The sequence below is a fragment of the Phallusia mammillata genome, chromosome 2, assembly GCF_965637545.1.
Source record: "Phallusia mammillata chromosome 2, kaPhaMamm4.hap1.1, whole genome shotgun sequence".
NCBI classification, from domain to species: Eukaryota; Metazoa; Chordata; class Ascidiacea; order Phlebobranchia; family Ascidiidae; genus Phallusia; species Phallusia mammillata.
In genome coordinates, this window is record NC_137253.1 from 18025691 (window position 1) to 18042227 (window position 16537).

General features: G+C 41.0%; 2 protein-coding genes across 2 annotated transcripts; both read left to right on the plus strand.

Moving 5' to 3' along the window:
- Positions 1-10487: 10487 nt before the first annotated feature.
- LOC145213095 (uncharacterized) lies at positions 10488-14915 on the plus strand. Its single transcript, XM_080081333.1, has one exon. The coding sequence runs from the start codon at positions 10488-10490 to the stop codon at positions 14913-14915; it is 4428 nt and encodes a 1475-aa protein (XP_079937459.1).
- Positions 14916-15088: 173 nt separating this feature from the next.
- LOC145213096 (uncharacterized) lies at positions 15089-16021 on the plus strand. Its single transcript, XM_080081334.1, has one exon. It carries the CDS (start codon positions 15089-15091, stop codon positions 16019-16021), a length of 933 nt encoding a protein of 310 aa, XP_079937460.1.
- Positions 16022-16537: the final 516 nt, after the last annotated feature.

The following is a 16537-nucleotide window of genomic DNA, read 5'->3' on the forward strand; positions in this document are numbered from 1 at the left end:
AGATAAATGAGACTTGATTTGTGCGTAACCAGAATAAAAGACAAGAACTAAATTGATCTATTGTGGATCATGTCGGCTCTATGCAGCAAGCGTTAAGAATCGTAATAATGAACTTACTTGCTACTGCAGACGACCAATACGAGCCACGAGAAGCAGAGGAAACAATACGCTTACGAGTAAAGAATAACATAGCCCAAGAAGCTCAGCTGCATGGCGCATACAGGAGAACATTTCCAAACCAATAGTCAGCCCAGGGCCTTGTTATTCATTGCGGGAACCACGCACGCACCTAGACCCCGCAAGCCTCATACGATTGGAGAGCAGTTGATTCTGTCAGCTTTGGAGGAAGTGCTATATACGTACAGTGTATAGTATACCATGATACGCGAATCGCAATTATAAAATCAATTCACATTTAAGTTAGTAATAATTTAGTACTTTTGACGTAGGTTCTTTTGAGCAGAATTGACGTAATGGCGGCCAATATTGAAGACATTTTATGTGAAGCACTGAAAACTCAACAACTTGGCTTACGACCAGATGACGCTGCCAGGAAAGAAGCTTTGCTTATGAGATGCCCGATTTATTAAAGATGGGAATAAATGTTGTGTAGGAACTGCTGTTTCCAGAGAAAATTTAACTTACGCTAGGTGTAAAACTATGTTTAGTGCGGTTGCGCGACAGAATGGCACTTATGCATTATTTGATAGCGGTAAAGTTTTTTTTCCTTTTTTAGAAGGAAGCTGTACCTACAGTGCCGGCAAAAAAAACTTTACATGTAAATTCTGCAAAAAGTTCTTAGCTTACTGTTTCCGCCAAATGCATATGCCATAAGCTACTGTCTGGCTACACTTCACTGCAAAGCCATTACTCTACGTGCCTAATGTTGCTTTACAGCAGGGGTCTCCAACACGCGGCCCGCGAGGCAATTTTCCGTGGCCCGCCGCGTCATTAGTAAATTAAAAAGATAATAATATCCTGTCAAATATGACCAACTGTTTTTGATTTACTCATCCGTCGAGTGTTTAACAAAAGAAAAGTAATGAAACTTTAACTCACACCCATATAACACTACGTTAAAAAATTCAACGTTTGTGATGCATAATTGTGATGAAACAATGCGAACTTAGTCTGATCATCAAAGCGTAAACTTCAGAATCCATTAAGTTCTTTGTGTTTACTGTATAGCAGGGGTCGGCAACCCCTGGCACTTTTTTATGGCACGCCAACCGATTTGCGTGTTAATATTGAAGTAACAATTAAACCTGTTTCACTGCTTGTTTTCAGTTTTTTCATTCCATTGTGTTAAAATTCAAGCTTACATGCACAAAACACTCTGCTTCCTCTTATTATTGATATCAGCTGGCACGAACCATTATTATTTAGAAAAACGTTGGCACGCGAGGTCATTAACACATGGAAATAACAAGTAAATTGGCACGCGTCGCCAGAAAGGTTGCCGACCACTGCTGTATAGGTTTAGATAAGGATAATGAACATTTACGTTTAAGAAGGCGAACCAACATTTTATTGATACTTGAGTGGGCCGCATAAATTGTTTCAAAAGCCTAGGATAGTGGTTTCCAAACCATTTCATTTTCTTAAGAAACAAATTGGACTCGCGGTCCAAGATAAATTCAATGCTAAAGCCAATCAAACACCTTAGAAAAACGAAGTTTTAAGCTGCTTAAAGTAATTTTCAGATTTACCACTACAGCTTTTAGGATTCATTTCACCTAAATATGATTTGCTTGGTAACACATATCAATGATCTAAGAGCGGTTTGTGACATCACATACAAAACCAAGATATGAATTATGCGCAAACAATTGCTTTCATTGTTACTTGTGGTGAAATAAACAAGCCTTAAACACGCAAGTAAGATTGTAAAGACAACCTCTTAGAGGTCGACGAAAATAGCAAAAAAAAATTTCTTGGTTCGTTACGGTTCAATTCAGTGCTAATCAGAATAACATTTCCGTTCTGATTTTTATATGCTAGAACAGTGGTCGTCAACCTATGGGTCGCGACCCCAAGTGGGGTCGCCTAAACTTTTTCTGGGGTCGCGAAATGTCGTCGAATTTAATTTAGCGCATTTTAAAATTGATTACATAAAATAAAACTAATATTGTGTTCTTTTAGATCGCAACTTTTGTTCTTGTTTTGTGGTACAGCTTGCTACCTCATGTTGCAATTAAATCGTGGTAGTGAAAAAACAGAAAATGCCTTTGTCGCGTAACAATGGGTTTCGACAACGTGTATTATGACTCAACACTATAAGTTTGTATTATTTAAGGTGACACCAGAACGAGTGAATAGTTATTTATGCAACCTACCCTACTATGCCAAATTTCTCTAATCCCGTTTTCAACCACGTGGCTGTGTGAAGCAGGATTTAGTGCAATGAGTGTATTAAAAACGAAACATCGTAATCGATTGGAAGTGGAGCATGACGTGTGGTTAAGCTTGTGCAAAGTCAAGCCGTGGCTTCAAAAACTTGTGGACAGTATACAGGCGTAACCATCTCACTAACAGTGCAAACTAAATGTTGAACAATCTAACAAGTTTGTGTTCCGAAAATTGGGTTTATGTCTTAAATGAAACGCCTTAAAAACTTTTTTCGTAATACTTTTGTATCGCCATATTTGTTTGTAATTATGTACAGTTTGTGTAATTGTTCTTTCGGTTCAGCATTACTAAAAACATTTTTCTCAGTGTTGAAAAAAATGGGGTCGCATGTAAATTCTGATTTCATTTTCCCTTAAATTGGGGTCGCCTATAAAAAAGGTTGAAGACCACTGTGCTAGAATACCTTCGAGGTTCACATATATCTAAATCGCAAATACGATTTCATTCTGACATTAAAATCAGACTAACTTGATATGGAAACGCATATTTTTACAAACGGCGGCAATATTTTATACAAAAACGTCTATTTTCAAATGAAACAATGTGTGTTCGAGGAGCACTTCGATACTTGCCGTACTTTCAGTTTCATATTAGCGACATAAGTAGATTAACAATGATATATTTGATCTTTTACTTCAACGAACAGCAACATTGAGAGGAGGACAAGATAAACATATTTGGTCAACATGTTTTGCGGTAATACAGGACTTTTCAACTAACTGATTTCCACTCAAAAGGTAAACAGTTGTGCGCTTTTAAGACAAACGTTGTGTTGACACTTACCTTGAGGAGTATATGGTATTCCGAACTGGCAAATGTTTCTTTTGTTGTGTGATCTGTAACAACACAGTAAGTTGCTGCTTCTTCGACAATAGTGTCGTGTTACATTTGTTGCGATTAAAATTCCAAGACTATTGTGGTTCGTTTGGAATTAGCCTATGTTCATTGTTGTGCGACCTTTAGGCCTCACGTTGTTTTTTATGTGTGTGTTCGTCCTGTGCATCAACTGGAACACTAAATCCGGTTTGTGTTCGCGTTATGTAAATGATTGTAAGTCAAACACAACACCTAAAATAAGTTGTAAATTCATTGCTACAAACAGAACATAAAACAAAAGTATTTTATACAAGTAATATGTAGTCCACCATTTGATCATTACATTATCTAGAATTATTAGTTAGGATATTGTAATGTCAATTTCAGTTTTTCAAAAAACTAATGATAGCCCCACTGTAAACGTTTCATACATTCCTACGTTTGCTGATCATTACCGAAAAAACAAAACTACCGAAATCTGCTTTTTACATGCAAACCTGTGAGCACTGTTTGACAAACCACTTTACATGAGACAAAATTATAAACATACCTGGTGCAAGTCGGACATCTTGTACGTTTTTAGTGATTGAACCCATAACGACTCACAAAAAATCTTTAGCAACCATTAAAGGTGTTAGTTTTGAAACCTACTTCAAAATTAAAAGCTCATCCGTCACACCAAGATCCTACGTTGCAGGGTATCTTTCTAAAAAGGCAACAAATCCCTGCTTTTAATTTTTAAAGGACAGCGCAATAGATGATGTAACCGTTTGATGCGTTATGCGCAAGCTATGTTGTTATCTAACAGCGACAAACAGTGGCAAGCATTTTGCTTTTTGATCCTGTTTGGATTATTTCAAGAAAATCCTGGAATTTGAAGCAATTTTACATGTAATTGAAGACTTCAAAATTTGCGAATTTTTTCAAAGCCGTAAATGTTTATTAATTATGTCCCGAAACGACCCCTGTTGCGGGTTCGAATCCCACCGCAGGCTAGGTTTTTCTAGCCTACGCCTTGCCATATGTGGTAAATGCTTGGTTTCGGTATGTCGCCTGCAATAGGCCTGGCGTACTTCGATTTGTTTAATGCTTCAACTTTTAGGCAACTAAATTGTGAAGCACACGATTTATGCCTTCATATGTAACAAATTCGATCCACAAAATATTAATTTAGTTCATATCTTTTATCCTGGTTACACAACACATCAAGCCTCATTTATCTCAAGGAAAGGAAAAGAAAGATTAACGATAAAACGTTGCCTTTTTGAAAAGATGTTCGTTTTTTCTTGCGATCATTGTGAACCATTAGCCTACCTTCTTTTACTTACATTAATTATTAGTTTGTATTAAGTTAAAAGCTTGCAAAGTACGAAGCGAAGCATATCTGCTGCAACGGATTGCACAACTATTTCGAAGTAGCCCAACAGTCCATCTTAGGGTTAGGCTGTCTGAACATAACAGGAAACCGGTAACATGTAACAGTGTGGGAACAACGACACTGAATAGCCTACCGACTTCCGATAGTTTTTAAAAAATGAGAACACATGGAACAGTAAAGTTACAATATTCATTATTTTCATGGGAACGACAAGTCATGTTTGCACAGTTGAAATTTTCTATTGCTTTTAGTGATTAGCCAAAACGATTTTAGCATCAACTTTAGATTTAGTTTTTTTTTTAAATCGAGTTTTAAACTCGATTTAAATTTGCATTTTTTAATGTGGTGCATGCTATGGTTTTTTAATAAATGTTTACCCGAGCCTCTTAAATAAAGTCCTTATCACACACATTACTTGTCACGTGGGGCGCTAAACTGGCGGTTAGTGCAAAATTAGGACTGCAAAATTAGGAAGTTAAACTCTGGTCAGATTTTTAATTCTAACCTGGCAACCCTGCCCTTATGGGGATTTAAATTGTCCAAAAGATTTCTTTTCGGTGGTTTCTTTTCCTATCAAACCCCACAAGGTGCTGTCCTCCATTTTTCGACTTTTTGTTTCTCAACAAATTAAAATTGGGCAGGAACAAAAAATTAAAATTCATTTCTCGACAGTCTTGAAATTGAAACGGCGAGTTGAAACGAAAAAAATGGTAATAAGTTGTGTCGCATTTACTTTTTGTTTATGATGCGTGACGTAACTTCTCGCGAGAAATTTTATTGATTTCTTGAGAATCGAGACTTCTCGAGTTTGAACACTCTCTCGACACACTTCGAAGAAGTCAGTGCGAAAAAATATTGTCTATAACAGTGGTTCTTAACCTTTTTGGTGTGGTTTCCCACTAAAGTCAACCACCAACTTCGAATTTCCCCCTGTGTTATTTTTATACTGATGTTTTGTGCCCTACGTTAACAAAAAATTATCCTTTTAATGAAATAATTTTGTGAAGCGATTTGGTCTGGAACTCCAAAGGTATACTGCAATCTTATTTAGTTTAAATAGTGCTTCTGTGAGAGATTAAAGTTTTGGGAATATTGAAGTTTCCTCTACTTGCAATAGTCATTTGTTGCATCACAATCAACAAAGGAAAGGCTTTTATTCGCGCACAACAGCAAAGTCATTGACACTTATAGTCTTGTCTATGGTGTAACAAACGGCCTTTGGATTTGTATGTGTCTTGTAAGCCTTGCTGAAAATAATCTTACATGTTTTTTTGCGGAAAAAATATTAGTAAAGTAACTTTCAACGATTAATTCAAAGCCGGGTTCCACCCTCGGGCCCGAGTTTGGTCACCTGACTTAGATAATAATTTCCCTCTGAAAACATTAAATTTCCCACCGGTTAAGAAACACTGGTCTATAACACTGCCGAACTCACGTTAGCTGCAATATTTAGCTCATTTTCGACAAGTTGCGCAGGAGCAGGATTATTTATTTAGCGGCAATAGAGGGATAGAGTTGGGAAGTAAGTTTTTGACAATTTTACATTAGGAACTAAATTTTAGTGTTAAAGCTTTATTGATTTTAATGATCATACCTAATCCCAACGGTAGAGCTACTTACATCATAACTTACGTCAGTCGCACATTTAGTTAATTTTCGATAAGTGACGCAGAAGCTGAATTATTTATTCAGCGGCTAAATTGGGGTATGGATTGGAAGAAAGTTTTTGGGATTGATGCTCTTTGCGCTACTTATAGAAAATTAGGTAAATGGACGGCTGATGTGAGTTACCCTGTTAATATTTCCGGTAGAGCTTCAGGAACTCACAACCGCAGATCTCTATAAACCAGCGGTTCTCAAACTGGGGTCCGCCACGCGAATTGTTAACATCAGATCTTGCGAGTGTATAAGTAAAATTAGATAGACAATCGAGTTTTCTGTGACAAGAAGCGATTCTTTACTTCATTTTTAAGTAACAAACAGAGGCAATTGTTCGCGCACTATGTTTATATTGTTTAAGTCTTGTTTGTGACATAATAAATTGCCTTTGAAACATTTCCATGCAAACTGGTCTAACGGAACTTAACTAAATTCATTATGTATGCTGTTGTTGGCAATGCTTTCGAAAAGAATGAATTAACTTTTAGTTTGGTAACTGGACAGTTTTAGTTTTCCAAGGGGCTTTAAATTTTACTCATATATATAGCTCGGACCGCGAGTGCTCGAAAAAGTTGCGAAGGGAACGTTATGACAAAAATTTAAAAAGTTTGGGAACCGCTGCTATAATATAGATCAGTGCTCACAACACGACGGGTTTGGAATTTCCGGTTTGGAAAGTGGCGCAACAAAGCATAGGCGTTTAAGGTGCCTGACCCATACACAGACATAAAAAACCTTGATCGGGATTCGTCCCCGGGAGTGTCCTGTGTTCGAACCCCGTGGAAAAAATAATAATAATTGCTAAACCCCGTAAAAAAATAATAATTGGTGAATCATCAAGTTGCAAATTGCTGTCAGCAAAATAATGTCCCGAACTGGCGTGTTGTGAGGTCCTGTGCTAGGCTGTTAGTAGTTCTACCAGATTTTCCAGGGTTCTCCTCTAAAATACGCAATAATAAACTTTTAAAAAAAACGTAATAAACTTTTAAAAAATGTTGACACTTAGGGCTTTTAGGGTCTTGGTAGGGGTAAGCAATAAAAATAACGCTATAATTTAATCTCAGATAGACATGCAGATACCTACCTCCCAGATTGGAAAGTTTTTGTTTTGCGCGGAGGAGGATATTTTTTGGGGTGACACTAAAACGCTGAATATTGCGGGACGGTCGGGACGTCGCGGAAACCGCTAAATATCGGGTAAATTGCTGACGGTTAGTGCTATTAGGGTAGGGTTGAGGTTTTATAATAGTATATAATATATGAATCAAAAAATGTCCCTGCCTAAAACTTATTCATCTATTTCCTGACATTAGGCAAAAATGCTATGGCGGGATATTGCGGGACGTCGCGGGAGATGGCGGGACGTCTCAGGCGCGGAATTTTCACTCGGTCGCGGAATGTATCCGGAGGATTTTTTTTAATGATTTTCTATTATAAAACTTTACCTTAATAGCTCTAACCGTCAGCAATTTAACCCGATATTCAGCGGTGTTTACCACGCCCCGCCATCTCCCGCGACGTCCCGCAATATTCACACTGATCTCTATGAACACTGGATTGCACTATACTCCATTGAACGGTTGAGTGATTTTTGAAGCAAATTGAAGCGTAATGGCGGCTGCTCAAGGAAGCCCCAAAAATGCGGTGGAGCTAGAACACCATAACGAGAATCTACCCCCAAATTTGATTGGTTATATCTCCAAAAATGCTCACGGCTAGAGCTATTAGGGTCGGGGTAAGGTATTAGCACTTAAAATTCAATAAAACTAACCCAAAAAATTAGTTACTAATGTAAATATTTCCCAACCCAACCCATTTATAGCTGCTAAACAAAAATTCAGCTCTTTCCGCCCCCTTGTAAAAGCGAAGTTCTGATTCTCGTCATGGTGTTAGTAGCTTTTTAGAATTCTATGGCTCTACCCAAAAATGCATTGCGGGCAATGGCAGGAGAGTGGAAAAATGTCGGTAAATTTTGTTTTAGGCATTCGTTTAGCGATTTTTGCAGATATGATTTAGAGGTTAATAGGACGCATGTATTCCAGTGTGTAATAACCTATAAATACGCGCAGATTGACTGCGATGTGTGTTAGTGTAGATGTACTGGGAATACATTATTAGGTTAGTGTTCAAATAAATCATTACTGAGTGGTAATAAATGTTTCATTGTGCAATGTAAGTAGTTTTCGTGCTTTTTTAAGGGTTTTTTACCGTTGCCCTCCATCTGTTAGTATTATTTTAGCGTATTTTCAACCGCTAGGTTTTCGCAGCTGTGTCCTGTGTTTGTCGTGCCATTGTACCGTCACAAGTTACTATGCTTGTCGCGTTCAAGTGCACGTGAACAAAATAAAATACGATACGATACTTCACTTATACCTGACTGTTTATCCGCGAATGCGTTACTCAGCCGTGACCAAAATATGACGTCACATTTGGCACTGGCACTCTGCCACTCATGGGCCACGGCGGAAAAACGCACTTTCATTTTCACTCGCATTTTTTCGCAACTCGCACTTGGCGCGCCTCGGCCACGGCGAAAAAACGAACTTTGTTTTAAATCTCGTTTTCATTTTGATTTTAGTTTTCATTTTGATTTGCGTTTTCATTTTGATTTGTGTTTTCATTTTGATTTGCGTTTTCATTTTGATTTGTGTTTTCATTTTGATTTGCATTTTCGTTTTTATTTTCGTTTTTATTTCAATTTTTTACTCCTTTTTTGATTTTTTTGTGTTGGCACTCATGGGCCACCATACACTTGAATGTTATAACTACCGTATTTACTCGATTGTAAGCCGCCCTCGATTGTAAGCCGCACGCTGGAATTTTAGATACTATTGTTTCATAATACATGTTTCTGTTGTGATGTAGTGTAACTATTTGCCCATATCTGTTAGTTACGTTGATAACTGTACCCAACAGAACGTATATAATCTGTACATGCATAGGCCCTACATGTTTTGAACCCCAAATAATTTAAAATGTTGGAGTGTAGAAATAATTTCGGTTTAAAATTAAAATATAAGCCGTCCTCGATTGTAAGCCGTCCTCGATTATAAGCCGCACAAACGGCAGCTAAAACCAATATAAGCCGCGGCTTAGGCCTACAATCGTACGGTGGCCCACAAGTGCAATTCAACAACTTTTTGGCTGACATTAATTTTTTTCAGTGCAAACATTTTTTTTTGATGCAAACATTTATTTTTCGATGCAAACATTTTATTTGCAATACAAACGTTTATTTTTCAGTGCAAACATTTATTTTTCGGTGCAAACATTTTTTTTCGATGCAAACATTTTTTTGGTGCAAACATTTTTTTTTTCAGTGCAAACATTTATTTTTCAGTGCCAAAAATTTTTTAGGTTCCATTACAGGGTGTGTCAAAATTTTTCAAAATTGTGGAAACGTGATAAACCTGTACATTACACAGGCAATTGGTTGTAATCCCTGGCCACTAAACAATTCAGTACTTTCTATAGTTAATAAAAATTATAATAACAAGTAGCCTAGCCTACTCTCTGCACACCATGCCAAAGACCAAAACGCTGGAGTTGTTTGTCTTAGCTGCACTGTAGGACATGTAAAATGTTGTGTTGTTTTACATTGAAGCTTGCTAATAGGCTTCATTGTCAAGCAATATACATCACACTTCCTAATATTGTTTAGTTTGAAATAAAGGTTCAATACTTCTACCCTTGTGTTAACTTCTTAAAAAAAAATCAAATTGTCCGCCACATCGAACTATTTTGCTTTATAATGCCAAAGTGAAGTATTTTGCTATTTTGCTTCATATTGTCTGTAACGGACAGTAACGCTCCCCAATAGCAAGAACTTTTCCCGCCGTTGTAACCCGTGACCTATACGTTCATTGTGACGACATAACTGCCAACTTTATGTGCGTCCTGCTTTCTCGGTTTTTTGTCTCTGCACGTGGAGCCCAGTCATTGTTTCAGCAGTATCTAAATCTGTGGTGTTGTATTAAACTTTGCTGAAGTGGATAATTTTATGTTATATAAGGTAAATTGTTTGGACTGTTTGTAATTGTGACGTTTTGATTCTATTTGATTAAGGTGGTCAAAAATCCGTTTTAAATCACTGAAAATAAAGTGCATCTGAAACCGGCTATCTTATTCTGCCAGTCAAGAGGCTGAAAGGTAGAATTAGCACACTGCTTGAATTCTACATCATTTAAAACGGTTTTGCTTTGCTGTGGCGATAGTCTCGAGAGAAATGTCTATTAAGGGGGAAAACATTCCCAGCACATCACAGGAGTTGTTTGAAGTGATTGATACAGTAAGACATGAACAAACCAACGACGGCGCCCCGTCCGTTAAAGGCTCGGTGCGAAGTGTCAAAAGTACTGCCAGTGCGCGTGCTCGCCGAGAAGCCGAAGCTGCAGCTTTGAAACTTGGGCAACTAAAACGGCGATGCGCCATTAGATCCAAAGTGTTGGACTTGGAAATGGAACTCGAGCTTGATAAAGCCCAAGAGGAATTAGAGTTAGCTGAGTTTGCTGCTGAAACGGAGAGCGAGTTCGATTCGTGTGAGTCTTCACATGGATGGGATGTTACGCCAATCAAAAGGCCGAATCCTGTACCTCTATTGCAACACGCAAAGGTTTCTACAAAGGCGTTAACGCATACCCAAAATGAACAGCCATCGAAAGCTATTTCAGATCGAACAACAAATGTGAACTCGACAGACAAACCACTTGCACCAGCCAAGTCACAGGTTTCTGTCGGGCCTTCTCGAGTCCTCCCAGCGAAGGCAGAGGGATTCGGTCCTGTGGTTGCCACCTGCGCAGAAGCCACTGGGGCCGGCACATTTGAAAATGAGCATCAAAATGCAACAATAAAACCTTACCCTCATGGTCCACCGGCGACTACTGAGAATTGGTACGACTGCAATCCTATTAACTATCACAAGTTTTTGAACGACTTTGACCGGCAGATAAACAAGGCGTATTTATCTGATGCTGAGAAGCTGGGATATCTCTGTGAATTTTGCACTGAAAATGCCCTGACCAACATTTTGGAATGCAAAAGCATGCCTCCCGAATTAGGATACAGGGAGGCATTGGATATACTCCACAGGAGACATGGGAGATTAGACCTTGTAGTAAGAGCGCATATGGACAGATTGACGCAACGCCCACAATTAAAGGATAGCGACTTCCAGGGCTTGCAGCAGTTTCGTGCACAAGCTGCAGAAAGTTACAAGTTATTCAGTCAATGGGACTGTAAATACACGCTCGATCTGCCTCAAAATGTTGAGGCCGTTGTGCAGCGCTTGCCGCAGAGGGCAATTAGACGGTTCATCACTAAATCATCCGAACTTCGTTTACGAAATCAACCAGTAACCTTTCAAGCTTTGTTGGATCATTTGGAATTGTTGGTAGAGGATACACTCTCGCCAATGATGAGGTTTATTTCCGACGAGGAACGTAAGTCAAAAAGCCAAGTTACCAATAAAGGCAAGTTCCCGGGTCGAGTCGCAGCTACATACTCGACGGTGTCGGGTGAAGACTCATTTGTGAATCAGGATCTACCGGGACGGACCCTTACATGCCCCCAATGTGGGTCGTCACATTTTTTGTGGAAATGTGAGGCCTTTAAGAGCCAACCGGTAAAGGAACGCCATGCCCTAGTGCGGCGTAACAAACTGTGTTTTAACTGTTTCCGTCCCGAGCATTGTGCGGGCGAATGTACATCCAATTATGTGTGTCGTGTAGACGGTTGTGGGAAAAGGCACCACACGCTACTGCATTGGGAGCAACCTTCTGGCCCATCCGGGCAATCTTCTAGCGCTTTAGCGGGAGTTGACGGATCCGCCCTGCCTGGAATATCCGCTGCTACTTTGCGAACTCACTCTGTGCGACTTAAGGTCGTGCCAGTTACCGTCTTGGATAAAGATTGTAAACCCCATTTCACGCATGCCTTTCTTGACGACGGGTCAGACACGTCATTGTGCTCTGCAGCATTGGCAAAGAAACTGGGACTAAGCGGTGTTGAAGACAACTTGACAATTACTACCGTAAACGGAACGCAGACATTGCGCAGTCGAAAAGTTTCGCTATCCGTACAAGGCCTGAACGATGGCGCATGTTTTTTGTTGAAGGATGTTAGGGTCGTTCCCAAGTTACCCAACCTACAAGGCAGCATTCCTACTGTGGACGATATAAAGCGGTATCCGCACATTCGGGATCTCAAGTTCTCTACAATAAACTGTCCGAATGTCGACTTGCTCGTCGCAGCCGATGTTTACGAGGCTCACGAGCAACATGAGGCTGTACGTGGAACTCGTGGCGATCCCATTGCTATTCGCACTGGTTTGGGTTGGTGTTTGTTTGGCCCAGGGAAAAAGCAGGACACTGAGAACGCGAACGTAAATCACATACACGCTGACACAAAGCTACATTATCAATTGGAGCAATTATACAGTACTGAGTTTCAGGATAAACGTTCGAGTGACCTAGGACTTTCACTTAATGACAAACGAGCTCTTTCAATCATGAAAAACAGTGTCATTAAAGTGAATGGACATTACCAGATAGCCTTGCCTTGGAAATCGCCTGAACCCATTCTGCCCTACAACAGGAGCTTGGCAGAACGACGCTTGTCACACTTAAAGCGCCGCCTCGACAAGGATAAGGAATTGCTTGAAAGGTACACAGAAAAGATGCAAGATTACTTGAAACAGGGATTTGCTCGAAAGATTCCCCCAGATAGTTTGCCATGTACAAAGCAAACATGGTACATTCCACATCACGCGACGGGTGGCAAATTCCGAATCGTTTTTGATTGCGCCGCTTCCTACAAACGAACTTCCTTGAACGACAAGTTGCTGCAAGGGCCTGACCTTACCAACAGCCTTGTCGGAGTGCTATTACGCTTTCGCCAAGAAATGATCGCCTTTGCCGCTGACATAAAAGGCATGTTTCACCAGGTGAGGGTTTTGCCCGAGGACTGTGATTCGCTTCGATTTCTGTGGTGGCCCAACGGGGACACAAGCCTGCCGCCAGTGGACTATCAAATGTTGGTACATTTGTTTGGTGCCACATCATCGCCTAGTTGCGTGAGCTTCGCGCTGCGTAAGGCTGCGCTCGACCAGAACGACATGTTTCCGCATGATACTATTGAGACCATTTTAAAAAATTTTTATGTCGACGACTGCCTCAAATCAGCGTCGTCAGTTACGCAAGCCACTGCGCTAATCAGGGACATAACCGAGGTTTTGCGTGAGGGCGGATTTTACCTGACGAAATTTCTTAGCAACTCGACAGCCGTCCTCGAGTCTGTTAACGAACCAGACCGCTCAAGTGCAGTGCTGAACTTGGATTTGTCGGACTTACCCAGTGAAAAAACATTGGGAATTCAGTGGAACATGGCCAATGACAGCTTTGGGGTTCGAGTGAATATAAAACAAAAGCCGCATTCCCGTCGCGGAATGCTCTCAATGATCAGTCAGGTCTACGACCCACTTGGATTTATCCAACCCTTTATGCTTCCTATGAAACGGCTAATGCAGTCTTTTTGCAACCAGCAGCTTGATTGGGACGATCCACTGCCCGAAAGTGCGGTTGAGCACTGGAATCTTTGGTTGGACCACGTACCTTTATTAAAAAACGTTTCTATACCGCGTTGCTACAAACCTCCCAATGCAGTCATCGTTTCAACACAGCTGCACTGCTTTGGCGATGCCTGCGAGACCGGGTTCGGTGCGGTGTGTTATCTTCGCTTTGTTGACTCAAACGGGAATATTCACTGTTCACTGGTGCTTGGAAAATCTCGTGTGACCCCTTTAAAACCTGTCACAATACCGCGACTGGAACTCGTCGCTGCTGTAACTACAGTTAAATTAGGGACAATGATTGTTCAAGAATTGGACTATGACGTAGACAATGTGTTGTTTTGGTCTGACTCGACAACTGTGCTACACTACATACACAATACTGCTCGCCGTTTTCAGACCTTTGTTGCGAATCGCCTCGCTATAATTCATGAGCATTCGCGGCCATCACAATGGCGACATGTTGGAAGCAAAGATAACCCTGCTGACATTGCTTCGCGTGGACTAATGCCCAACGAATTTGTTAAAGCCAGACAGTGGTTCAGGGGACCAGATTTTTTATGGAACTGTCAGGATTCCTGGCCTGATCAGCCGGCCATATTTTCTGTAGCTGATACAGACCTCGAAATAAAATCACATACTATATGCACTACAAAGGTGACTGCCAATGACACGCCACTGCAACAGCTGTTGCAGCGTTTTTCTTCGTTGGATAAACTGCAAAAGTCTATCGCTTGGTTGAGCCGATTTAAGGACTGTGTGCTTTGGAAATACGACAAGAATAGGTCTGCGGATGCGCCAAGTTTTAACCCGGTAGGACTGACTGTACAAGAGTTGGAAAATGCGTCAAAATATATTGTGCAGTTGGTACAACAAGAAGCATTTCCCTCTGACCTTGCCTGCCTGCCGGACTGTAAAAGCTTTGAAGAGGCAATGCAGCATTGTTGCTCAACGAAATATCGTTCGTCGTTGTGCAAGCTGCGCCCCTGTCTTGTCAACGGTATTATTTGCGTTGGAGGAAGACTGCGGAGGTCAGATGTATTTGAGCAACAAAACACCAGATTATTTTGCCATACCGTCACCGCGTGACGGACTTAATTATCAAGCACTACCATCACACTGAAGGTCATTGTGGAACGTTACACGTGCTCGCGTCTGTGCGCGAGAAGTATTGGATAGTTAAAGGGCACTCAGCTGTGCGGCGTGTGGTTCGCCGATGCAAAGGTTGTAAACTACGCCACGCCAAGGCCGGATCACAGATCATGGGTGCTTTACCTAAGGAACGAATTACTCCTGGTAACCCACCATTCACCAGTGTGGGAGTTGATTACATGGGACCTTTTCTGGTAAAGATAGGAAGGAGTCAAGTCAAACGTTATGGTTGTGTATTCACCTGCATGTGTACCAGGGCTGTACACATTGAGGTGGCTCATTCGCTGGACACCTCTTCTTTCATTAATGCGTTTCGCAGGTTCTCCAGCAGAAGAGGATCTGCTTCTGATGTTTTTAGTGACAACGGCGCCAATTTCGTAGGTGCCGAACGTGAACTTCGTGAAGGCATGGCAAAATGGAATCAAACTGCTATTCATAGCCATCTGCGTCAAAGAGGGACAAACTGGCACTTTAATCCCCCGATTGCAAGCCACCAAGGTGGTGTCTGGGAGCGCGTCATCCGCTCTATTCGCCGAATTTTACAAGCAATCGTTGGCAATGCTTCGCTTACCGACGAGTCGTTGTGTACGTTGCTCGCAGAAGTTGAGCGCATTCTCAACAACCGACCGATAGCTGCCCTTAGTGATGATGTTCGGGATCTGCGAGCACTGACTCCCAACATGTTAATGATAGGAAAATTGGACTGTTCTCTTCCTCCGGACAAGTTTGCGACTGCCGACGGCTACCGGAGATCGTGGCGTACAGTCCAGTGGCTGGCAGATACGTTTTGGAAGAGGTGGCTTCGCGACTACCTGCCAATACTTCAGCTGCGCCAGAAATGGGTACGTCCAACTAAAAACTTTGGGGTTGGTGACCTGGTTTTGGTCGTGGACGAAATGAATCCGCGGGGTGCCTGGCCAAAGGGCATTGTCGAAGAGGTGTACCCTGATGGTATAGGAGCTGTCAGAAGTGTTCGCGTTCGCACTGCGAGGGCTGTATATACGCGCGATATTCGCAAGTTGTGCTTACTTGAGGCAGCGTAACTTTGTTGTGTTTCGTTTCTGTCCTTATGTCGTTTTGTGTAAATAACTTCGTTTCCACGTTCGTTATTTAGGGGCCGGTATGTAACGGACAGTAACGCTCCCCAATAGCAAGAACTTTTCCCGCCGTTGTAACCCGTGACCTATACGTTCATTGTGACGACATAACTGCCAACTTTATGTGCGTCCTGCTTTCTCGGTTTTTTGTCTCTGCACGTGGAGCCCAGTCATTGTTTCAGCAGTATCTAAATCTGTGGTGTTGTATTAAACTTTGCTGAGGTGGATAATTTTATGTTATATAAGGTAAATTGTTTGGACTGTTTGTAATTGTGACGTTTTGATTCTATTTGATTAAGGTGGTCAAAAATCCGTTTTAAATCACTGAAAATAAAGTGCATCTGAAACCGGCTATCTTATTCTGCCAGTCAAGAGGCTGAAAGGTAGAATTAGCACACTGCTTGAATTCTACATTGTCAAAGTGAAGTAGGTAAACCGACACATATTTAATTCAAGTCCCGA

Coding starts and splice junctions, on each gene's coding strand:
- LOC145213095 (XM_080081333.1), top strand. CDS start 10,488: ATGTCTATTAAGGGGGAAAACATTCCCAGCACATCACAGGAGTTGTTT.
- LOC145213096 (XM_080081334.1), top strand. CDS start 15,089: ATGGGTGCTTTACCTAAGGAACGAATTACTCCTGGTAACCCACCATTC.